The sequence below is a fragment of the Polypterus senegalus genome, chromosome 16 (genome assembly GCF_016835505.1).
Source record: "Polypterus senegalus isolate Bchr_013 chromosome 16, ASM1683550v1, whole genome shotgun sequence".
Taxonomy (NCBI): domain Eukaryota; kingdom Metazoa; phylum Chordata; class Cladistia; order Polypteriformes; family Polypteridae; genus Polypterus; species Polypterus senegalus.
Window position 1 is genome coordinate 78,890,213 of NC_053169.1, and position 27,183 is coordinate 78,917,395.

Sequence of the window (27,183 nt, forward strand, 5' to 3'; positions counted from 1 at the left end):
CGTACGCCGCTTGTCTAATAATTCAGAGAGGGACAATCTGCCACAGGACTTCTGATCACTTGCTCCTTGTTGGGCCTACCAACCACTCTGCCTTTTCTCCTTCACAGTGACTCAGGCACCCAATACTGCCCACTCACTAACAGTTCTCTTCTCCTGTTTCCTGTGCAGGCTTCTTTATACATTTCCAAAGGATGCAGATGTGCTGATGCTGATAAAGCAATTGTCTGAACCCCATGCATGTTCGTGTGAATGACGGCCTTAGCCAATCACCATATTTCACACCTTGGAGTTGCTCTGCCATGCTACCACCCACACCTACACCCCACATAATCCTGAATGCATATTTAATTATATAAAGTGACACAATTGCCACGGACCCTTCTATATATATATATATATATATATATATATATATATATATATATATATATATATATATATATATATATATATATATATATATATATGTATATATATATATATATATATATATATATATATATATATATATGTGTATGTATGTGTATGTATATATATATATATATATATATATATATATATATATATATATACACACATACAGTGGGTACGGAAAGTATTCAGACCCCCTTCAATTTTTTACTCTGTTATATTGCAGCCATTTGCTAAAATCATTTAAATTAATTTTTTTCCCTCATTAATGTACACACAGCATCCCATATTGACAGACAAAAAAAGAATTTTTAAAATTGTTGCAGATTTATTAAAAAAGAAAAACTGAAATATCACATGGTCCTAAGTATTCAGACCCTTTGCTCAGTATTTAGTAGAAGTGCCCTTTTGAGCTAATACAGCCATGAGTCTTCTTGGGAAAGATGCAACAAGTTTTTCACACCTGGATTTGGGGATCCTCTGCCATTCCTCCTTGCAGATTCTCTCCAGTTCTGTCAGGTTGGATGGTAAATGTTGTTGGACAGCCATTTTTAGGTCTCTCCAGAGATGCTCAATTGGATTTAAGTCAGGGCTCTGGCTGGGCCATTCAAGAACAGTCACAGAGTTGTTGTGAAGCCACTCCTTCGTTATTTTAGCTGTGTGCTTAGGGTCATTGTCTTGTTGGAAGGTAAACCTTCGGCCCAGTCTGAGGTCCTTAGCACTCTGGAGAAGGTTTTTGTCCAGAATATCCCTGTACTTGGCCGCATTCATCTTTATATGCAAATCTACATATATATATATATATATCTACATATATATATATTAGGGGTGGGACTCGATCAAAAAAAAATTATCTAATTAATTAGAGCAATCGTATGTAATCACACATGAAAATTTGCCCCAAATCGCAAATTTTTTTTTTTATTTAAAAGGGTTTTAGTGGGCGACAGAATCAAATAATAGACATGGACATGAATATTGTAAACTCAAGCTCTTTTAATTTCTGAAAAAAATATGCTTTTAAACTGCATTTCAATTCAAAACAGAAACAAAAATATCATCCCTGGCTACAATTGGGCAGACTTAAAAATAAAGTGGTATTTTAATTACTTTAAGTACATTTTCAGAATGGTATTGTCTTTAAATAATAATAACCAAAATTTCAACATAAAGTGCAGTTTTTCTTCTTAAAAAAAGTCAGAAACATAAAAGGTAATTTGACCAGCTTAATCTTTAAACTCTGAGTAACCTTAGCCAAAATTATTTTGTACAGTACATTAGGCTAAAACAGTGTGAGCATTGAACATTTTGTAATTAGATCTAATTAGAATTACTAACGGTCACGGAAGTCCAATAATCCCCAGTAAGAGCCACAAAGTCCGCTTTCTGTAATGCATCTAATTTTGCTTGCTTTTCAGTGTGCACAAAACCATGCTTTTATCAAGGCTTCCATCGGGTAGTCTTTTGAAATGAAATTTTCCTCCGATCAGTCGTAGGAACGCGCTTTATTCGACTCTAACATTTTTGTAGCTCTGATGTGTGCATCAATGTAATCGATGTACCAGGAAATCATGCATTGACAAAAGTTCCCCTTTGCTTGGAATTGAAAGTGTGATTAAATGCGTTATTTTTTTAACGCGTTATGGAGTACATGCATCGAAGCTTCTCAGCTGTGCTTGTGCTAAGAAAAGGAAACATTTTAAAAATAACGTAACATGATTCTGCGTTAACCGCATATTTTTTCATACGTCTCAAACCAAGGGGATGCGAGGGTAAAAGGAATCGGGAAGCACGCGTACATACTCGGTGCATCCCCTCTCGAGAATCGAACCGCGGATGTCGGCGCTAGAGGCGAAGCCTCTACAATTGCGCCACGGCGTGTGGCTTGTCTATTTGAGAGTATGTAGATTGGGGTATATATATATATATATATATATATATATATATATATATATATATATATATATATATATATATATACCCGCGTATCACAGCAGAGAAGTAGTGTGTTAAAGAAGTTTTGAAAAAGAAAAGGGAACATTTTAAAAATAACGTAACATGACTGTCAATATACAGTAATTGTTTTGTGAGTGTTATTGAGTGTTGCTGTCATCAAGGATTTGATTATCATTATTTCTTTCAATCAGGTTCGTATTTGTAGGATGTGTTGTGTTCAAGTTACATTCTGTGTTTGTCAATCGTTGTAAAGATAACAGGTTTCATTCACCGATTCGTTTCTTACTGCATCAATAAACAGCTCGTCTTCTTCTTTATCTGAGACCTGACACACTGCATGCACAGGTTTTTTTTTACACTGTCTTCCTTTAGCAGGACATTGACTTTTTCCACCGTGTGCTTTGTTTCCGCAGTAGGTGCACTTATGAATATGCTTGTATGTATCAGACGCTTCATATTTTTTTGCTGCCTTCTCAATTGTGTAATTCGGTTTTTGTTCAGCACTCTTTGGAACTGTTGCTTTTTGTCTGCGCATTGCGTCAGTTCACGTGAGCCGCTCGGTGTACATGCATCGAAGTTTCCCAGCTGTGCTGGTGCCATGTCTTGCTATGTCCATGGCTGTATTTAATGTTCGCTAAGACCCGGCACTTAAAACTTTCTCTCGCAGTTTCGCTGAGTTTGTGCCAAACACCACCCTGACCATCTCATGTTCCTCTGCATAAGCACAGTCCTTCACCCTTGAATATTTAGCGGCAGTGTTTCTATTGGATTGCCGCTGACGGACGGACTTATATGGGCAGGCACTAAATTACAAACGCCAGCGGCAGCCTGTCTATGAACTTAATTTAAACTTTAGGTTTACACCGTGCTTTGTTTCCGAAGTAGCAGCACTCATGAATATGGTTGTATATGTCACTCGCTTCTTATTGTTTCGCTGCCTTCTCAATTATATAATGCATGTTTTCTTCAGCGCTTTTTGGAGCTCTTCCTGGTTTTCTACGTACTGCGTGATTACGTGAGAGGCGTGATGATGTCACACGAAACTCCGCCCCCCACGGCTTTCGAGCTCAACTCCATTACAGTTAATGGAGAAAAATAGCTTCCAGTTAGTGATGAGTCAGTCAGTGAGGGCTTTGCCTTTTATTAGTATAGATATATGTATGTGTATATGTGTGTGTATACTAGAAAAATACCCGCGCTTTGCAGCGGAGAAGTAGCGTGTTAAAGAAGTAATGAAAAAGAAAAGGAAACATTTTGAAAATAACGTAACATGATTGTCAATGTAATTGTTTTGTCACTGTTGTGAGTGATGAGTGTTGTTGTCATATATATATATATATATATATATATATATTTACACACACACATAAACATATATATATACATATCTATACATATACACATATATATACACATATATACATACATATATATATATCTACATATATACACATACATACATACACACACATATATACACACAAATACATATATATATACATACACACACATATATAAACATATATATACATATACATACATATCTACATATATACACACACAGCTATTTCGTATCAGTGCAATACGCTGCTTGTTAAAACGGATAACTCCGCTCTTACGTGCAAGTCTGCGTGGATATTATGAACTATCGTATTTGTTCAAGTTCTATTTAAATTTTAAATAGAAGGAATTTTTATTTAGTCGACAGAAATATCTTTGGTAGGAATGGTAAAACAGACAGGAATATTATTCTGAATAAATCAACTCAAACCTTAAACAACTTATAATATTTTGCTCTCCATAAAAATATATCCTGTCTAAATTATACAAGTTAGAAATAAAGTAAACTTTAAAAGAACAAACATTCAAATTTCTTTACTCTTATGTAATTTTATATAAAAATAAACTTAGATTTTAAATATCCCAAAAGATTTTGCTCTCCATAAAAATATATCCTGTCAAAATTATACAAATTCAAATATGAACATGCTGCATAACAAAACCTGGAAATATAAATAAAATGTGTTCCTTTCAGCAATAACAAATCAAATCATTCAGTTGTCTTTGCTCATATGTCATTTTAGAGCTGGACGCCTGGCATCTTTTTGGCCACAAGTTCGTTTCTGTTTGGTGTGAGGTTCTGTGTTGTGGAGATTCTCAGGATGGATTGCAGGTGCTCATCAGTGAGGCGACTCCTGTGTGCTGTTTTGTTAGTCTTTATCACTGAGAAGAGCTTCTCACACAGATATGTGCTACCAAACATGCACAAGGTTCGAGCCGCATGTAGACGGACTTTTTGTTCTTCAAAGTCACCAAAGCGCCGTGCAAACTCAGTGCGCGCAGTTTATCAGCAAAGTGCGGATTTGGGAACACCGTAGTGACGACTTGGTTTAACATTACTTGGCAACAGGGAAAGTGGGGCAAGGTGCACTGGTGCATTTGTGTCTCCCATAAAAGCAGCTTCACTTGAAATCACTTTGTGATTGTGCACGGGTAAAACGTCCGCTGAAGTGTCAGATTCTTATTTAATTATTCTGCTTTCTGTATCTTCTGCATTGCATTCAGGTTACCCTGATGTTTTGTCTCATAGTGCCGTCTTAGATTAAATTCTGTAATTACAGCCACATTAGCTCCACAAATGAGACACACGGGTTCAGTAAACATATACTCAGCCTCCCATCGGTTTTAAAGGCTCTATTTTCAGAATCAACTTTTCTCTCAGCATCGTGTGAGCTAGCTTCGCAATAACTTGCAGCATCATAAGTAGACTTGATTAACGCGGTAAGTGTTGGCAAGGCAGCTGAAGCGCTGCATTATGGGATCTGTAGTTTATTGTGTTACCAGCGCTTCATATACCGGGCCATTAATAACAATAATACAGTATATAAAATGATCTGGGCCGGATATAATTACGCCGGGCGGATGTGGCCCGCTGCCCTTGAGTTTGACACATATGGACTAAATAGAACTTGAAAAGATATATTTTTCAAATGTGATCGCGCAATTCAGATAGAGTTGACGCAAGACTACAGCCTGCATGCCTCAATAAGTCATCCTCCCTGCTCTTACTTTTTTACCGTTCATCTAATGAATACACTGAGTATGGCTTTACCAAAACAATCATTGATGGCGAATAAAGTATCCATTATTCGAGTATGTAGATCGGGATATATATATACATATATATATACCCGCGTATCAGCGAGAAGTAGTGTGTTAAAAAGCTAGAAAAGAAAAGGGAACATTTTAAAAATAACGTAACATGACTGTCAATATACAGTATTTGTTTTGTGAGTGTTACTGAGTGTTGCTGTCATCAAGGATTTGATTATCATTATTTCTTTCAATCAGGTTCGTATTTGTAGGATGTGTTGTGTTCAAGTTACATTCCGTGTTTGTCAATCGTTGTAAAGATGACAGGTTTCTTTCATCGATTCGTTTCTTACTGCATCAATAAACAGCTCGTCTTCTTCTTTATCTGAGACCTGACACACTGCATGCACGGGTTTTTTACACTGTCTTCCTTTAGCGGGACATTGACTTTTTCCACCGTGTGCTTTGTTTCCGCAGTAGCTGGATTTATGAATATGCTTATCAGGCGCTTCATATTTTTGCTGCCTTTTCAATTGTGTAATTGGTTTTGTTCAGTAACTGTTGCTTTTATCTGTGCACTGCGTCAGTTCACGTGAGCCACTCGGTGTACATGCATCGAAGGTTCCCAGCTGTGCTGGTGCCATCTCGTGCTATGTCCATGGCTGTATTTAATGTTACCTTAGTCCTGGCACTTAAAACTTTCTCTCGCAGTTTCGCTGAGTTTGTGTCAAACACCACCCTGACCATCTCATCTTCCTCTCCATAAGCACAGTCCTTCACCCGTGAATATTTAGTGGGAGTTTGCTATTGGATTGCCGCTGACGGACGGCCTTATATGGGCAGGCACTAAATTACAAACGCCAGCGCAGCCTGTCTATGAACTTAATTTAAAGTGTAGGTTTACATCGTGCTTTGTTTCCAGTAGCAGAACTCATGAATATGGTTGTATATGTCACTCGCCGCTTCTTATTGTTTCGCTGCCTTCTCAATTATATAATGCATGTTTTCTTCAGCGCTTTTTGGAGGTCTTCCTGGTTTTCTATGTACTGCGTGATTACGTGGGAGGCGTGATGATGTCACACGAAACTCCCCCCACGTTGAAGCTCATCTCCATTACAGTAAATGGAGAAAACTGCTTCCAGTTATGACCATTACGCGTAGAATTTCGATATAAAACCTGCCCAACTTTTGTAAGGAAGCTGTAAGGAATGAACCTGCCAAATTTCAGCCTTCCACCCACACGGGAAGTTGGAGAATTAGTGATGAGTGAGTGAGTGAGTGAGTGAGGGAGGGCTTTGCCTTTTATTAGTATATATATATATATATATATATATATATATATATATATATATACACACACACACACACATATATATATATATATATATATATATATATACACACAGTCTTTGGGGTGTGAGCAACTGTTGCTGGGGTGCCAGAATCCATGAAGGAAGAAAAATGAAAAACATTATTTGTACAAAATCTTAATTTATTTATCCATTCCTAAATAATTAAATGGGCAGGCTATTTCAGTATCAGTGCAATACGCTGCTTGTTAAAACGGATGACTCCCGCTCTTACGTGCAAGTCTGCGTGGATATTATTAACTATCGTATCTGTTCAAGTTCTATTTAAATTTTAAATAGAAGGAATTTTTATTTAGTCGACAGAATATTATTCGAATAAATCAACTCAAACCTTAAATAACTTATAATATTTTGCTCTCCATAAAAATATATTCTGTCTAAATTATACAAGTTACAAATAAAGTAAGCGTTAAAAGAACAAACATTCAAATTTCTTTACTCTTATGTAATTTTATATAAAAAATAAACTTAAATTTTAAATATCCCAAAAGATTTTGCTCTCCATAAAAATATATCCTGTCAAAATTATACAAATTCAAATATGAACATGGTGCATAACAAAACCTGGAAATATAAATAAAATGTGTTCTTTTCAGCAATAACAAATCAAATCATTCAGTTGTCTTTGCTCTATTGTAATTTTATCAGATTTGGAAGCCTGGCATCTTTTTTTGGCAACAAGTTCCTTTATGTTTGGTGTGAGGTTCTGTGTTGTGGAGATTCTCAGGATGGACTGCAGGTGCTCATCAGTGAGGCGACTCCTGTGTGCTGTTTTGTTAGTCTTCATGACTGAGAAGAGCTTCTCACACAGATATGTGCTACCAAACATGCACAAGGTTCGAGCCGCATGTAGACAGAGCTGGAGCATTTCTGCGGGAATGGAGTGAATAAACTGTGCGGCCCCTGCAGTATCGTACTTTGCCTTCAGTATGCCATTACACTGCAGCTCAATCACCTCCATCTGAATCTGCACAGGCGCAGTTTCCACATCGATGGCAAATGGGTTGCGAAACAACTCAAAATTCTTTTTTTGTTCTTCAAAGTCACCAAAGCGCCGTGCAAACTCAGTGCGCAGTGCGCTCAGTTTATCAGCAAAGTGCGTATTTGGGAACACCGTTGTGCCGATCTTGGTTCAAGATTACTTGGCAAAGGGAAAGTGGGGCAAGTTGCACTGGTGCATTTGTGTCTCCCATAAAAGTAGCTTCACTTGAAATCACTTTGTGATTTTGCACGGTAAAACGTCTGCTGAAGTGTCAGATTCTTCTTTAACTCTTCTGCTTTCTGTATCTTGTGCATTGCATTCAGGTCTTTCAGGTTATCTTGATGTTTTGTCTCATAGTGCCTCTTAGATTAAATTCTGTAATTACAGCCACATTAGCTCCACAAATGAGACACACAGGTTTACCGGCAATGTCAGTAAACATATACTCAGCCTCCCATCGGTTTTTAAAGGCTCTATGTTCGGAATCACCTTTTCTTTTCGGCATTGTGTGGGCTAGCTTCGCAATAACTTGCAGCATCATAAGCTAGACTTGATTAACGCGTAAGTGTTAGGCAAGGCAGCTGAAGCGCTGCATTATGGGATCTGTAGTTTATTGTGTTACCAGCGCTTCATATCCCGGGCCATTAATAACAATAATACAGTATATAAAATGATCTCGGGCTGGATATAATTACATGCGGGCGGATGTGGCCCGTGGGCCTTGAGTTTGACACATATGGACTAAATAGAACTTGAAAAGAAATATTTTTTGAATGTGATCGCAATTCAGATCGAGTTGACGCGCACTACAGTACATCGAGCCCGTGCTATTGTGGTTTTGCCTGTGTGCCTCAATAAGTTACCCTCCCCTCGCTCTTACTTTTTTACCGTTCATCTAATGAATACACTGAGTATGGCTTTACCAAAACAATCATTGATCGCGAATAAAGTATCCATTATTCATAAAGCTTCAATTGGTGATCTGTCTTTCTGCGTTAACCGCATATTTTTCATCGTCTCAAACCAAGGGGATGCGAGGCTAAAATGAATCAAGAAGCGCGCGTACATACTTAGTGCATCCCCTCTCGGGAATCGAACCTCGGAAGTCAGCGCTAGAGGCGAAGCCTCTACTATTGCGCCACAGTATGCGGTTTGTCTGTTTGAGCGTAGCAGTATAATTTGGTTTTTGTTCAGCACTCTTTGGAACTGTTGCTTTTTGTCTGCGCACTGCGTCAGTTCACGTGAGCCACTAAATATGGTTTTGTATGTCACTCGCTTCGCTTCTAATTGTTTAGCTGCCTTCTTAATTATATAATGCATGTTTTCTTCAGTGCTTTTTGTAGCTCTTCCTGGTTTTCTACGTAATGCGTGATTACGTGAGAGGCGTGATGATGTCACACGAAACTCCACCCCCCACGGCTTTCGAGCTCAACTCCATTACAGTAAATGGAGAAAAATAGCTTCTAGTTATGACCATTATGCGTAGAATTTTGAAATGAAACCTGCCCAACTTTTGTAAGGAAGCTGTAAGGAATGAGCCTGCCAAATTTCAGCCTTCTACCTACACGGCAAGTTGGAGAATTAGTGATCAGTCAGTCAGTCAGTCAGTGAGGGCTTTGCCTTTTATTAGTATATATATATATATATATATATATATATATATATATATATATATATACAGTGGTGTGAAAAACTATTTGCCCCCTTCCTGATTTCTTATTCTTTTGCATGTTTGTCCCACAAAATGTTTCTGATCATCAAACACATTTAACCATTAGTCAAATATAACACAAGTAAACACAAAATGCAGTTTTTAAATGATGGTTTTTATTATTTAGGGAGAAAAAAAATCCAAACCTACCTTTGTGAAAAAGTAATTGCCCCCTTGTTAAAAAAGAACCTAACTGTGGTGTATCACACCTGAGTTCAATTTCCGTAGCCACCCCAGGCCTGATTACTGCCACACCTGTTTCAATCAAGAAATCACTTAAATAGGAGCTGCCTGACACAGAGAAGTAGACCAAAAGCACCTCAAAAGCTAGACATCATGCCAAGATCCAAAGAAATTCAGGAACAAATGAGAACAGAAGTAATTGAGATCTATCAGTCTGGTAAAGGTTATAAAGCCATTTCTAAAGCTTTGGGACTCCAGCAAACCACAGTGAGAGCCATTATCCACAAATGGCAAAAACATGGAACAGTGGTGAACCTTCTCAAGAGTGGCCGGCCGACCAAAATTACCCCAAGAGCGCAGAGACGACTCATCCGAGAGGTCACAAAAGACCCCAAGACAACGTCTAAAGAACTGCAGGCCTCACTTGCCTCAATTAAGGTCAGTGTTCACGACTCCACCATAAGAAAGAGACTGGGCAAAAAGGCCTGCATGGCAGATTTCCAAGACGCAAACCACTGTTAAGCAAAAAGAACATTAAGGCTCGTCTCAATTTTGCTAAGAAACATCTCAATGATTGCCAAGACTTTTGGGAAAATACCTTGTGGACTGATGAGACAAAAGTTGAACTTTTGGAAGGCAAATGTCCGTTACATCTGGCGTAAAAGGAACACAGCATTTCAGAAAAGAACATCATACCAACAGTAAAATATGGTGGTGGTAGTGTGATGGTCTGGGGTTGTTTTGCTGCTTCAGGACCTGGAAGGCTTGCTGTGATAGATGGAACCATGAAATTTACTGTCTACCAAAAAATCCTGAAGGAGAATGTCCGGCCATCTGTTCGTCAACTCAAGCTGAAGCGATCTTGGGTGCTGCAACAGGACAATGACCCAAAACACACATGAAGACTTTGGAGTGGCCTAGTCAAAGTCCTGACCTGAATCCAATTGAAATGCTATGGCATGACCTTAAAAAGGCGGTTCATGCTAGAAAGCCCTCAAATAAAGCTGAATTACAACAATTCTGCAAAGATGAGTGGGCCAAAATTCCTCCAGAGCTGTAAAGACTCATTGCAAGTTATATAACGCTTGATTGCAGTTATTGCTGCTAAGGGTGGCCCAACCAGTTATTAGGTTCAGGGGCAATTACTTATTCACACAGGGCCATGTAGGTTTGGATTTTTTTTTCTCCCTAAATAATAAAAACCATCATTTAAAAACTGCATTTTGTGTTTACTTGTGTTATATTTGACTAATGGTTAAATGTGTTTGATGATCAGAAACATTTTGTGTGACATATATGCAAAAGAATAAGAAATCAGGAAGGGGGCAAATAGTTTTTTTTCTTGGCGTAATTTTGGTCGGCCGGCCACTCCTGGGAAGGTTCACCACTGTTCCATGTTTTTGCCATTTGTGGATAATGGCTGTCACTGTGGTTCGCTGGAGTCCCAAAGCTTTAGAAATGGCTTTATAACCTTTACCAGACTGATAGATCTCAATTACTTCTGTTCTCATTTGTTCCTGAATTTCTTTGGATCTTGGCATGATGTCTAGCTTTTGAGGTGCTTTTGGTCTACTTCTCTGTGTCAGGCAGCTCCTATTGAAGTGATTTCTTGATTGAAACAGGTGTGGCAGTAATCAGGCCTGGGGTGGCTACGGAAATTGAACTCAGGTGTGATACTCCACAGTTAGGTTATTTTTAAACAAGGGGCAATTACTTTTTCACACAGGGCCATGTAGGTTTGGATTTTTTTTCTCCCTAAATAATAAAAACCATCATTTAAAAACTGCATTTTGTGTTTACTTGTGTTATATTTGACTAATGGTTAAATGTGTTTGATGATCAGAAACATTTTGTGTGACAAACATGCAAAAGAATAAGAAATCAGGAAGGGGGCAAATAGTTTTTCACACCACTGTAAATACAAAAGCAATTAGATGAAATAAATGAAAATGACTTGTCCGATAACAATGAGTTTAATTTTACTGCACAACAAAGGAGAGCGTTACAGCTCTTCCAAAGGAGCCTCTTCAGGCGATTGTGTAGCACTGCCGTTGTTCTTCTTCTGGCAGTCTTCAATCCAAATCCCTAAAGCAGATTCCATCCAGACTACTGCCTTATTACATCCACTTACAACTCTTTTTGCACCCTGGTTAAAAGGGCACTGCGGCCGTAGATCTTATATTCCTTTCCTACTTTTTAAATAAAAAGAATCGTAGCCTTCAACAAATCCAAAACGTTTACCTTTTCGGTAATCATTAACATCTTCCGTTTGCACTTGGGCACGGCCCCTGAAGCAGTAGCAGATCGTTTTGGAGCCATAATGAAGGGCTTGACTATGCACAAAGATAAACACAAAAGAGCACAAAAGTTAACTCTTTACACTGTGAAACACGTTGATGCTGAATGAGCGAGACGAGACTTCCTGGTTAACACTGCATTCAGCACGCAGGAACTTAACTGCGTGCTCTTATTGGTTAGCTTCTCAGTCAGGAGAACTTAACTGCATGCTCTTATTGGTTAGCTTCTCAGTCAGGAGAACTTAACTGCGTGCTCTGATTGGTTAGCTTCTCAGTCATCCGCCAATAGCGTCCCTTGTATGAAATCAACTGGGCAAACCAACTGAGGAAGCATGTACAGGAAGTAAAAAGACACATTGTCCACAGAACCCACGAAGCAGCGAAAAATCCGCGTTATATATTTAGTTATGCTTTCATATAAAATCCACTATAGAGTGAAGCTGCAAAAGTCGAAGCGCGATATAGCGAGTGATTACTGTACAGGTTAAAACTTGGCCCTTTTTTTTTTTGAAGGTGCGCGCCCGGTATACCACACGTGTTGTTCTAGCACACGAGTCGTATTCCAAACAAAGGTCGTATACCAAGCAAAATATTTCGCCTCTAAAAAGGACGTATACCAAGTTGGACTCATTCATTCCAAAGCAGATGTATACCGAGGTACCACTGTGTATATATATATATATATATATATATATATATATATATATGTATATATATATAAACTGCTCAAAAAATTAAAGGAACACTTTGAAAACACATCAGATCTCAATGGGAAAAGAAATCCTCCTGGATATCTATACTGATATAGATTGGGTAATGTGTTAGGAATGAAAGGATGCCACATCGTTTGATGGAAATTAAAATGATCAACCTACAGCGCCCTGAATTCAAAGACGCCCCAAAAATCAGAGTGAAAAAATTATGTGGCAGGCTAGTCCATTTTGCCAAAATTTAATTGCAGCAACTCAAAATTGCTGTATGCAGCACTTTGTATGGCCCCTGTGTTTTTGTATACATGCCTGACAACATCGGTGCATGCTTCTAATGAGATGACAGATGGTGTTGTGGGGGATCTCCTCCCAGATCTGGACCAGGGCATCACTGAGCTCCTGGACAGTCTGAGGTGCAACCTGGTGGCATTGGATGGACCAAAACATGATGTCCCAGAGGTGTTCTATTGGATTTAGGTCAGGAAAGTGTGGTGGCCAGTCAATGGTATCAATTCCTTCATCCTCCAGGAACTGCCTGCATACTCTCACCACATGAGGCCAGGAATTGTCGTGCACCAGGAGCCACTGTACCAGCATAGGGTCTGACAATAGGTCCATGGATTTCATCGTGATACCTAATGGTAGCCAAGGTGCCTTTGTCAAGCCTGTAGCGGTCTGTGTGACCCTCCATGGATATGCCTCCCCAGACAATCATTAACCCACAACCAAACTGCTCATGCTGAATGATGTTACAGGCAGCATAATGTTCTCCATGGCTTCTCCGGACCCTTTCACTTCTGTCACGTGCTCAGGGTGAACCTGCTCTCATCTGTAAAAGCACAGGGCACCAGTGGTGCATCTGCCAATTCTGGTATTCTATGGCGAATGCCAATCGAGCTGCATGCTGCTGGGCAGTGAGGTCAGGGCCCATTAGAGGACATGGGGCCCTTGGGTCACCCTCATGAAGTCTTTCTGGTTGTTTGGTCAGAGACTTTCACACCAGTGGCCTGCTGGAGGTCATTTTGTAGGGCTCTGGCAGTACTCATCCTGTTCCTCCTTGCCCAAAGGAGCAGATACTGGTCCTGCTGATGGGTTAAGGACCTTCTATGGCCCTCTCCAGCTCTCCTAGAGTAACTGCTTGTCTCCTAGAATCTCCTCCATGCCCTTGAGACTGTGCAGGGAGACACAGCAAACCTTCTGGCAATGACACGTATTGATGTGCCATCCTGGAGAAGTTGGACTACCTGTGCAACCTCTGTAGGGTCCAGATATTGCCTCATGCTACCAGTAGTGACACTGACTGTAGCCAAATGCAAAACTAGTGAAGAAATAGTCAGAAAAGATGAGGAGGGAAAAATGTCAGTGGCCTCCACCTGTTAAACCATTCCTGTTTTGGGGGTCATCTCATTGTTGCCCCTCTACTGCATCTGTTGTTAATTTCATTAACACCACAGCAGCTGAAACTGATTAACAACCCCCTCTGCTACTTAACTGACCAGATTAATATCCCATAATAATGTATGTATGTGTATATGTATATGTATGTATATATACTGTATATATATATATATATATATATATATATACTGTATAGATGTATGTATGTATGTGTATATGTATATGTGTGTGTATATGTATGTGTATATATATATGTATCTATATATATCTGTTTATATGTGTGTGTGTATATATATATATATATATATCTGTGTATATATATATCTGTGTATATGTATATATGTATGTTAATATGACGCTGCCTTTGTTAGCTAATTGCATGATATTAAAGAGTGGCATTTATGAGTTTGGCTCACGCAATTTGGTGATAATACATGTTTTTAATGAATGTAGAATAGAAGTTAGAAGGCTTAGTAATACTTACATTACGTAACTGAAGAAGACGAGAGAAGAATCTCTCAATCTGTATAGCAATAGGTTACACTTTTACCTGAGTGAAGAATTAGCCAATGCTTTCATACTTTTTGTCATCTTAATTATCTCATAGTTTCTCACATCTCAGAGACATATTACGTTATGCCAGTCCCTAGGGAGTTCAACATGTTGGAATCAGTTTCTAGCCCTAGACAAAATAAGAATATGTGAGAAAGTGAGAGGCGGCACAAGGAAAGGAGCTCTATCAATTGTCAGTGGAACTGCATTTGACATATTCTTACAGTGCAATTCCTTTCAGTGAAAAGACGATTACTTCTATTCATTATGGAACAATTAAGGCTAAAGCAGAACAACAAGTGTGAAGTTTAATGAGGTAAACTAATGTGCTAATTGATAGCAAACTTAATATGTGTAGCAGCTACTTTGTTTGTTACTGAAGTTCAGTAATTAACATAACTGTAGGATACCAAGATCCATACCATTGGAACACTGCAGATACATTTCTAACCTGGGTGTTAAGAAGTAAAGTAATGCTTCATTAGCAGTAACAAACGTGCATGGAAAATAAAAGTTTATGTATCCATCCTGCAGAACACCACTTCATATGGCCACAGAGGGGATGCTTTCTGCCTAGGCTTTATTCTCTGCATTGTCTCAGACATACATTTCTTATTTGTTTTTTGAATTTGTTCTAAAGAAGAAAGATACCTGCAAATGAAATAAATCTTTTCTGAAGACAAAAATCTTTTTTGTCAATTGTTTGCTACTTTTTCTCTTCAGGCTTCACCTGATGTTTAAGTTTTATATGTGATGCTTTTCCTCTTGTCAGGCTGAGTCCACAGATTACTGGTGCTGAGCTCATTCTAAGGTAGGGCTGTATGGTTTCAGGCAACAGCCACAGATATTTAGTGAAGAAGAACTGCCCTTGTGCTTATGTTTAATTGCATATAGAGGGCCCTTGTGATCAATCCTGAGACATCTGTACATTCCACGTTTTTTCTCTTAATGAATAATTAAATACCAAAGTTGTTTGCATTCTGTATTCCATTTTCTATTGTTTTTCATTTTACAGTTTAGCAAGCAGGAGATGTTATTCAAAGGCGTATCACCTGCGGCGCCATGTCCATTCAAATGCACTTCCTTGAAAAGAACATTGAAAGCACAGTTGAAGCTGCGGTTTGAAACATGGGACATCTTTGACTGCTGCTATGTCATTTGAATTCTTTCCAGCTTGCTTACTTACCAGCCTCTTTATTTTTTCTGGCAGCCTCAGATATTTATTTGTGTCAGGTTTCATTCCTAATTTAGACTATAGTTTGAATTTCTTCTCTCTCTGTGGTGCTATGGTGAGGAGAGGCAGCAAAGTGATCTCACTTAATGGTTACATTAAAAAATAATCCTGGTGAAAAGGGTGGAGATGGTGGCTGGCACTCCATTGAAAACAATCTTCTTATGAACACTCACACGGGCAAATAGCGGGAGATGAGACTATGCTTTGTAGATCTACATTGTCAGTCTTAATCTTTTGTTTCCTATTCATTCATTTTCTACCTGTTTACCAAATTCACAGGTTATGTATAACCCAACCAAATCTGAATGGGGCACCAAGCCATTGCAGGGCACCCATGCACGCTTGGTCATACTTGGCCAATTTAGAGACACCAATTAACACTAGAATTACCAGAGCCTACAAAAAACCTTGTAGATCCGTCTCACCTTAAATCACCTCGCACCTCTCCATCAGCGTCTTTTGTCCTGTAAATGTGTCGATAAGTAGCAAGCAGCCTGCTATCATATCCCCCCCACCGCCACACAGTTTTCTCATCTCAAGTCTGTTTACCTGCGTGTCAGTTGCTTGGAGTTGTATAAAGTGAGAAGTCAAGAAAAATAACACCTTTTATAAATACTATATCGTTATTTGGAACACATACATTTCATTTGTGTTCCATGTCTACAACGATATATGTAAACACATCGTTAAAACAGAAACGTTTTCCATGTTTTTGTAATAATTGACAAAATGTAGACCTGAAGTGTATAATGTGTGAAACCTGAAGTCCAAATATCAAATAAACACTTTCACAAAAGGTACAAATTTAACAGAACAAATGCGCTTTTTTTCAGGAATATAACTGCAGAAAAAGAACCTGCGTTAGGGTGCGACATTGGCACGCATTTGCTACGACCGCTTTGGTGGCGCAACAGTATCAACTGTTGACTGATAATCAAGACTTCACGGGTTCGAGACCGGACAAGTCCGTTTTGTGAAGTGAGCTGCTGTTATTCTTACAATCTTAGAATAAAAACATACATTTGATTTCAGTCTATAACAGCCGGTTTAAATTTATGATTCTTGTAAAGGCTAGCTTTGTTTTTTTTTTTATTCAGTTTTATTCTCTTAGTCACTTTCACGATCCCACCCCCACCCCCTCTCATTTGACACTGCTGCTTTCACATAGACGTGCTATAACAGAGGTGAACTCAGATTATGACAACGGTTCTACATCGGAGAAAGTATGCACTTTTGCCGTTACTGTACTTTGTATATGTACAAGGGAAGCTCTGCAGTCTACTTGTGACTTTACGCTGTAGAAAGTAAGTAAATAAATAAAGGTAAATAACATTCGATCTGGCTCTTATATACAAAGTACAGCAACAGCAGCTTCCACCTTCAGCTATAGACTCTCAACAACAACAACAATAACAACATTTATTTATGGTATATAGCACATTTTCATACAAAAAGTAGCTCAAAGTGCTTTACATAATGAAGAATAGAAAAATAAAAGACACAGTAAGAAAAATAGAACAAGTCAACATTAATTAACATAGAATAAGAGTAAGGTCCGATGGCCAGGGTGGACAGAAAAAACAAAAAATCTCCAGACGGCTGGAGAAAAAAATAAAATCTGTAGGGATTCCAGACCATTGGACTGCCCAGTCCCCTCTAGGCATTCTACCTAACATAAATGAAACTCTTTGGATTTAGGGTTCTCACGGAAGGACTTAATGATGATGGTCACGTAGACTTCTGGCTTTTGATCCATCCATCATTGTTGGAGAATCATGATGCTTTGAGTAGGTGGTGGTGGTGGCGCAGGCCACCACCACAAAGAAACCGGAAAAAGAAAGAGAAGAGAGAGTAGGGGTCAGTACGAATTTTAGAGCCACTATGAATAGTTATTATGATGAATTGAACATACATATATATATATAAATTTACACACACACACATAAACATATATATATACATATCTATACATATACACATATACATACACACACATATATACACACAAATACATATATATATATATATATATATATAATACATACACACACACATATATTAAAATATATATACATATACATACATATCTACATATATACACACACAGCTATTTCGTATCAGTGCAATACGCTGCTTGTTAAAACGGATAACTCCCGCTCTTACGTGCAAGTCTGCGTAGATATTATGAACTATCGTATTTGTTCAAGTTCTATTTAAATTTTAAATAGAAGGAATTTTTATTTAGTCGACAGAAATATCTTTGGTAGGAATGGTAAAAACAGACAGGAATATTATTCCTGAATAAATCAACTCAAACCTTAAACAACTTATAATATTTTGCTCTCCAAAAAATATATCCTGTCTAAATTATACAAGTTAGAAATAAACGTTAAAAGAACAAACATTCAAATTTCTTTACTCTTATGTAATTTTATATATAATTAAATATCCCAAAAGATTTTGCTCTCCATAAAAATATATCCTGTCAAAATTATACAAATTCAAATATGAACATGCTGCATAACAAAACCTGAAATATAAATAAAATGTGTTCCTTTCAGCAATAACAAATCAAATCATTCAGTTGTCTTTGCTCATATGTCATTTTAGAGCTGGACGCCTGGCATCTTTTTTTGGCAACAAGTTCGTTTCTGTTTGGTGTGAGGTTCTGTGTTGTGGAGATTCTCAGGATGGATTGCAGGTGCTCATCAGTGAGGCGACTCCTGTGTGCTGTTTTGTTAGTCTTCATCACTGAGAAGAGCTTCTCACACAGATATGTGCTCCCAAACTTGCACAAGTTTCGAGCCGCACGTAGACGGACTTTTTTTGTTCTTCAAAGTCACCAAAGCGCCGTGAAAACTCAGTGCGCTCAGTTTATCAGCAAAGTGCGTATTTTGGGAACACCGTAGTGACGACTTGGTTCAGCATTACTTGGCAACAGGGAAAGTGGGGCAAGTTGCACTGGTGCATTTGTGTCTCCCATAAAAGCAGCTTCACTTGAAATCGCTTTGTGATTGTGCACGGGTAAAAACGTCCGCTGAAGTGTCAGATTCTTATTTAATTCTTCTGCTTTCTGTATCTTCTGCATTGCATTCAGGTCTTTCAGGTTACCCTGATGTTTTGTCTCATAGTGCCGTCTTAGATTAAATTCTGTAATTACAGCCACATTAGCTCCACAAATGAGACACACGGGTTCAGTAAACATATACTCAGCCTCCCATCGGTTTTTAAAGGCTCTATTTTCAGAATCAACTTTTCTCTTCAGCATCGTGTGAGCTAGCTAGCAAACTTGGACGGTGCATGTGCCCAAAACATTGACATTTATATGTTACTCATATAAAAGCCAGACCAAATGTTATTTACCTTTATTTATTTAATTACTTCATACAGCGTAAAGTCACAAGTAGACTGCAGAGCTTCCTGTGTGATCGACATGCTCAAAAAATACGTGTAATGCCACGAAAAGTGCCTGCTGGCACTTTAGTACGCAAGCAATGGTACAAGAATGCAGTTAGACTTATTTTTGGGGCACATACACCGTCCAGATCTAAACACTAGCGTGGAGAGTCGCTTGCAAACTGAAGAGTCTATAGCTACAGGTGGAAGCTGCCGTTCCTGTACTTTGTATATAAGAGCCAGATCGAATGTTATTTATCTTTATTTATTTACTTACTTCCTACAGCGTAAAGTCACAAGTAGACGGCAGAGCTTCCCATGTACATATACAAAGTACAGCGATGGAAAAAAGTGCATTCTTTCTTCGATGTAGAACCATTGTCATGATCTGAGTTCACTTCTGTTATGGCGCGTTTTTATGTGAAAACAGCAGTGTCAGATGAGGAGGGGGGTGGGATCGTGGACGTGACTAAGAGAATAAAACTTAATAAAAAAAAAAAACAAAGCTAACCTTTACAAGTATAATACATCTACACCGGCTGTTACAGACTGAAATCAAATGTGTGTTTTTATTCTGAAATAGTAAGAATAAGGGCAGCACACTTCTCAAAAAGGACTTGTCCAAGGTCAAACCCGTGAAGTCTTGATTACCAGTCAATAGTTGATGTCATTGCGCCACCGAAGCGGTCATAGCAAATGTGTGTCGATGTTGCACCCTAACGTGGGTTCTTTTTGTGCAGTTATATTCTTGAATAGAAGCGCACTTGTTCTGTTGTATTTGTACCTTTTGTCAAAGTATTTATTTGTACTTCAGGTTTCACACATTATACACTTCATGTCTACATTTTGTCAATTATTACTAAAACATGAAAAACGTTTCTATTTTAACAATGTGTTTACATAGAATGTTGTAGACACGCAACACACATAACATGCATGTGTTCCAAATAATGATATAGTATTTATAAAAGGTGTCATTTTGCTTGACTTCTCACTCTATACAACTCTAAGCAACTGACATGCAGGTAAACAGACTTGACCTGAGAAAACTGTGTGGCGATGGGTTGATGTGATAGCAGGCTGCTTGCTGCTAATCGACACATATACAGGACAAAAGACGCTGATGGAGAGGTGCGAAGCGATTTAAGGTGGAACGGATCTACAAGTTTTTTCACAGGCTCTGGTACTTCTAGTGTTAAACTAATAATCACGTATTTGGAACATGTGAAGAAACCCTGCACAGACCCGAAGGAGGTACATAAAGACAGGGTCCAGGTTGGTATTCACTGGTATTGACTCTAGCCTTATTTCTTTCATGAAGCCTTTGAGCTTTCTGTTGTGGGGGCTTGCAGCCACAGTCGAGCACCAGTACAGTGGAAGTTTTAGGTATTAGAAGTTCATGTGATGTCTGTTAGGTGTGTGCAGAATGAGAGAGAAATTACTTTTATAACAGTGTGAAATGATACACATTGACACATCAAAAAGGTTTGGGGCAACCATCTGTATACTTGAATAAATGCTGCAACAAGTGAAAATTGAAGTTACTGTATTGTACAGTTTGAGTCCACAATATAACTGATTCACAGAAGGAAGTTGGCCAGGTTTTAAGGCAAGGCAGGGAAAGTGATGTCAGAGGTTCCAGGCTGAATTTCCTGTGTTTGGTCTGCAGGAATAAAAGTGAAAGGGTTGCAGCACCCCACCACCCCCTTGCCGAGCATGGAGTTACCTTCTTTTGGTCCTTCTAGCTGCCTCCCATACGCATTTGTGTGACAGCAGCCAAGATGACATTTGGAGATGTTTGTGTACAACTTTTGTTAGCCCTGTTCTGCCATATCTGTGCTTCATTCAGTGTTATTTTTTTGTGACTGCTGGAGATGTACCATTTTAACATGGGGGTTAGCAAACATTTTTATTTCTTATGGGGTAGGATGTCACATTAATGAAACAGTAGAATTTCTGCTTTGATTAGTTCTCTGTGTGTATCATTTGCCCAATGTGGTAATCATCTTCTAGTATATTGTTGTTATTAGTACACTGGTAGCTTAAGCAACATACTCAGGGGCTCCATCAGTAAGTGGCAGGACTGAATCAAGAACTTTGGGCAACATTTGCCATTGTTGGTATATTGCTGCATTTCTCTTGAGTAAAACCATCAGTTTACTGAGCTGGACAAGTGAATGGAGGTAAGCTAAGCACATTTCAGCAGTACACACAAATCTTTGGTGAATCAGACTGCAGAAGCAATATGCTGCACTTGTTGAGCAGTTCAGAGTAGGTTGGATAGTTTAATGGTTTCAAAAAACTGCTTCTGTAATGAGTACAGATCATGCTTTTCACATATTTGTAATCATAACTTACGTTACATATTTCTGAGCACAGAGGACATTTCTTGTTTGTGAGATCAGCACTCAGCTCATCATCTGTGGCAGTGTCCAGGAACGACTTCAGTGGTATTTGATCTGTATGTTTTTGTCAGGCCTTGAAGCTTGAGTTTCAATTGATTTGAATTTTGCATTCATTGCCATCATCTGCCTGTGACATATGATTCAGAAGAGAGCCCTTCTAGCTCCATGAGCAACTCAAGGACTTGTTCACCTAATTTCATTTTTATTCCTGTTGCACAATATTAGTTGGACACGTAACATTTCAGAAATATGGCCCTGGCTTTCACTTCCTTTTCTTCTTAGCCAAGCATAAAAAATGGGAACTGTCTCCAGTAGGTTTTTAAAGTTTCATCTTCTTTTGTTGAGGAATTTAGACACTTAAGACATTAATACATCTGGTGCTGATTCTGAAGAAATTGAACTTGAAGAGATGAGGTGCTAATGCATGTTGATACTCTGCACCCACACATAATGTACGCGGGTGTAATATGCATAAACCCTTTTATCAACTGCTTCTCACCTCCATAATGCTGATGCTTTGAAATGGAGCTTTTCCTTTCCCAACGCTTGGCTGCACACTGACCTTTTTTTTTCTTTTTTTTTTTTCCATTCTTGATTTTTTTTTATGCAGTTTGTGTTAAAAGCCTCAACTCTTTTCTCTCCTGAACTTTTCAAGGTGCCTTAATTTGATGGGTATCAGTAAATGTGACATTGAGATATGGGTTTCTGCCATATTTCTCTCTGAGCTCAAGTTCAAGGAAGCTTTGCACGGCTTCTTCTCTCACACATTACTGCATTATTCTTCAGTGGAGTTCTTTTGGTGCTTCCCAGCCCTTCTCATATTTCAGAGAGTGATTTACAGAAGTGGCTAATGTTCTGGTCTTCCATCATTTTAACAACATCTTTCTTTTGCAGAACGCCTCATCCAGTACGCACACTCAGATACATTTATGTGCTTTTACCTTTAGTATCATCAGTGGGATAGACTAATGTTGTTTTATCTGGAATTACAGTTGGGACATGTGGAAAATACTGTGCATCCCCAAACACCGCAGATGATGGCAATAAGTCAGATGTTCACTATACATTTACTGAAGGCCATGTTTCTTGTTGGGATAGACGATTTTAAAAGGAAGCTGAAAGTTGAGCTGGCTGACATTCTCCATCCCATTCTGATGAGGACTATGCTTGTGACAGCCTGAGTAACTAAGACAATCCTTTTTTTATTTCTAGCAATATTCTACAGCTCCTCTTGAGGAAGTTTACAGTTTTAGCCCCTTTTATGTAACCTCAGAGTTCACTTACTTGACCCTGCCTTGCACACCTTCCATGGAGTATGCTTAGGGGCCATCCTTGTTACATCACCAGAGCTCTTTAACTTGCTCCTTTCACATCTTCTTCACTCAGAGGTCCTTGCAGAAAGTTGAGAGCTTCATGCAATCACAGTGAAGCAGTCCAGAAATCTTACAGGGGAAACTCAGTTTAGTTTTTTATGCTTAAGATCCTATTCTTTCAGTCCCTTTTGAAAACTTACTTCTTCACCCCATGTGATAGAGTCCAAAGTACCTCAACATCAGTTCTAATTCAGTGGTCTGTCTCAGCATTGTCTCCACCCTCACTTGCGAAGAACGGACAAGTTCTTTAAATTCCTCCACTAATAGTGGGTACTTCTTCCACAGAAGACAAGTCACTTATTCCTAGTAGAGACCCTTAGCCTGAGATTTGGAGATTCTGATTTTCATCTTGCTAGCATACACTCTCCTGAGCACTGCTCTATTGCTCACTGGAAATTGCAGTCAGATGTAACCAAGAGGACAGTGTTATCCATATATCCATATGTCATCCATAACACAGATCCAAAAACTAATTTGAGCTTGCTGTGTATGATTCCCTGCCTCTGAAAATTCACAGACTCTGTCTTTGAAATCCCTCTTCCACTTTTTTATGTTAAAAACAAACACAAACAATACAACAAATACAATTTCTGACTCAACAGATGCAAGAAACCACATATCAAACAGCAGAGGCTCCCATGTTTTAAAACTCCAGATATACTTTCATAAGCCTCCTACAAGCCCACAATGTGCATGCATGCAGGATTAGAAAGATTCTGTGGTTCCTCAGATATCTACACAAGGATGAAGTAGTTGGTCCACTGTTCAACAATCACACAGAATCTGCATCTTTTTTCCAGGATGTATTAGTGGAAGGGCTTTCATAAATGGCATGTAATCTTTAACCATTACACTCATCTGGGCATTTGGAGCACTTATGCATGAATAATTGAATGTGCTTATTACTCCTAAAGCTACTAGATCCCTGAATTCATAGTGTAAAGTCAAAATATGAGAGTTGCAACCCTGAAGACGCACACCTTTCTATTTTCAGGTGTCATCCATATTTGGTTAATTTATTTGTATAATTGTTACCACAATATTTACATTTACCATGCAAATTGTGACCTGTTGGGGTCATACCTGCACCCCAAACACCCAGACACAACCAAAACACACAGTCAAAAGTTCAAGTAAAGATGTTTTTAATTTAAACAGTACCTTCTACGTGTTTATATCACCATGTAAATTAGTCACCACTCAGTTCCATTCCTTTTCTTTTCTTTTATACCTCCACTCTCCTCTGACCAGGCCTTAACCACCTCATCCTAACACTTCCCCTGATGTAGAGGATGCAGGTTCCTTTATGCTGGACCTAGGAGTACTTCTGGTACCATTATTGCAGCACGTCAGAAGCACTTTTGGGCCATGAGGTAGCCCCACAAAGTAGTGGAGGTGTTTTCCTGCTGCTCCCCTTGGCGACACCCAAGTACCCCAACAGGGCTGCCCCTCAGGACTTCAGCTGCCCTGTGGGTATACAAATTGGAGTTCCACCAGAGAGATGCTGCCACCCTGCGTATAGAGGGATTATATGGCCCTAGGAAGCAGTCTCTCTATTCTTCTTTTGTGCTCCCCTGCCCTTCCTTTAAAAGGGCTTCCTGGCCAGGTAAGAAGCCATCTGCTGTGGCCGGTGTGCCAGACAACCTGCTTTCTATGAGGAAGAACATAGTCTGTAACACCTTTGATGGTGTGACTTTCAGGGCTTTGTCACAATATTTGAAAAGAAGCACTTAAACAGCCAAAGAGATAGAGAAAAGGCAGTAGCAATCAACAAAAAAATAAGAAGGGAAGCATCAGACACTTTGTGCCAGAGGAAGGTCTGTGCTTCATTTGTTGTGCGGATTACAAATTAGTGATGTGGCTGCCTTGAAGATGTTTTCCTTTCAGACACAAGTGTGATTTTTCTGTGAAAGACAACAAAATAGTTGGTGGTCGAGGATGTTTTGAGGCATATTAACAAAGCTAGGCTAATCAGTTGAATTGATACCAAACTGGTGACACTGACCTGTTGTTTTTTTGTTCATATGTAACTACAGGGTTTACACTGTGTGTCCATTTTTAATTAGGTTCCTTTTTCTAAATTTCAATATCAACTGCTTATTTTTTTCATCTAGTGTACTCTCTTTAGTTATTAAATTATTATTTTGTTAGCATGATTTTTAGGGGTTGTGTTTAAATGTGGAGTTTACTTGATTTAATACACTGTTCAGTTTTTATATATATAATGATTACTTGTCTATGTATTACTAACTTTCTTAGTAGGTAAGGGGTTAACTTTAAGATCTTCTCAAAATTGTTTAGTGTCAAGCAGCCTCTCATATAGCCTGAATAGATAATAAGTGAAGTGTAACTGATTGTGGTTACATTGGAGGTTTGATTTTAACAAGTGATAACGTAGGCCCCCACTCAGAGAGGGGAATTTTCTCAAAAATGGTATTGGGCTTTGCAGTTATGTAGTGAAGTTAATGATTGGCAGCCAGCCAGCCAGTGTCACTCACAGTGGGTACATCTTGTTTCCATTGCATTTTATCCATTTGTTCCTCTCCATCTCAAAGTATTACAGCAACATCTGGAATATATAAGCTTAAATGGGTATGCATATCTTAGCGAGTCGTTATGCAATGAACCATATACACTGTGGAATCTGCACTGCTTTGTCCACTTCCTGTTACCATCCATATATTTGTATTCCAGCATTTAATTTTAACACTATTAGTAAATCTGTACAGTTTTCTCAGACCACAAGTGATATAAAATATACATTTTTATACTGTATTATCAACGTTATTGTCTTCAGTTTGTATGGCACACCAGAATCCGGTTAATCTGTTTTGTTTCAGAAATGCCTTCTTGTGTACTGGTGTTTTAATTTTTAACTTCTCCAAATTTCTTATAGCTTGCTTCCCTGGAGTTCCCTCCAAAAAAGCTCTTTGGAAACAAGGATGATCGTGTGATCACAGAGAGGCAAAGCCAGCTGGAGGTAAGGCTTCTACACTTTCGCTATTGCTCAGTGGTGTGAAAAAATGGTTTTGAGTGGAGAGTGGTGTTCATGTTGATGATCCCTTTGACAATTTTTCATTGAGAGTGGTGGGAAGCCTGAAATATCTGCAACCTTTTTGGCAGTTCACATTGCTTCTCTGACTTCTAATCACCAAACTTTCATCTTATGTTGTTGTCTTTCTAAAAAAGACTGGGGTGGGCATGTTGAGGTTCAGTATATATATATATATATATATATATATATATATATATATATATATATATATATATATATATAATGTGTGTGTGTGTGTGTCTGTATATATATGTATCCATCCATCCATTATCCAACTCGCTATATCCTAAACTACAGGGTCATGAGGGTCTGCTGGAGCCAAAGCCAGCCAACACAGGGGACAAGGCAGGAAACAAACCCCAGGCAGGGCGCCAGACCACCGCAGTATATACGTCCTGTGAGGGCAGGTCCCCAACGAAGCGGGTCCTACTGCGTGTCCAGGGTCTGTTCCTGCAACATACAGAAAAACAGGGTCAGAGCCGCTGCCTGGACACCACCGCTCCCCCTTCCAATCGGCACCCCGCGACTTGCCTCTTCAGCACCCCCTCCGTGGGTTCCGTGCCCCTCTTGATGGGGCCGCTCGCACCCCTGTAGCCTCAGCCGACTCCAGGGCACCCCTCTGTCTCCACAGAGGGTGACCATCTATTGGATTCTTCCCTTGATTCTTCCTTTGCCTCTTGGACGCCGTGACGGTCTGGGTCTGTGCAGGGCAAACGCTCGGATCCAACCCCGTCTGCGTCCATACAGAGCGACGGGAGACTGCTGCGGGCTCGGAGCGTAGGGTGCTAGGACCCAGGGCACTCATCAGCCCTCGTCCTGCGAGCCCCTTCGATCTTCTGCCTCTCACCTCGCGCACAGCACTCCTCGTCGCATCCGTTGTCGGAGAACCCCCTACTCGGATCCAGTCATTAGAATCACGGTCATTTTCGGTTCGCTGTTCTTTATGCTTTATGGGGCCGGCTGTACTCGCCGTCCCCGTCGTACCTCTCTGGCCGAAGAATCCAGTGATGCGCCGTTCTGTCCACTCTCACAGCGGCTCCAGTGATGCGACCGCCGT

General features: G+C 39.2%; 1 protein-coding gene across 2 annotated transcripts in view; it reads left to right on the forward strand.

Annotated features, from left to right (window-relative positions):
- The window catches only part of kif16ba (kinesin family member 16Ba), a 215,214-nt gene that overhangs the window by 182,956 nt on the left and 5,075 nt on the right, over positions 1-27,183 (forward strand). For both annotated transcript variants that reach the window (XM_039738083.1, XM_039738084.1), the window contains one exon: positions 25,968-26,051. In XM_039738083.1, coding sequence (XP_039594017.1) covers positions 25,968-26,051 — 84 coding nt within the window. The remainder of the gene's footprint in view (positions 1-25,967; positions 26,052-27,183) is intronic.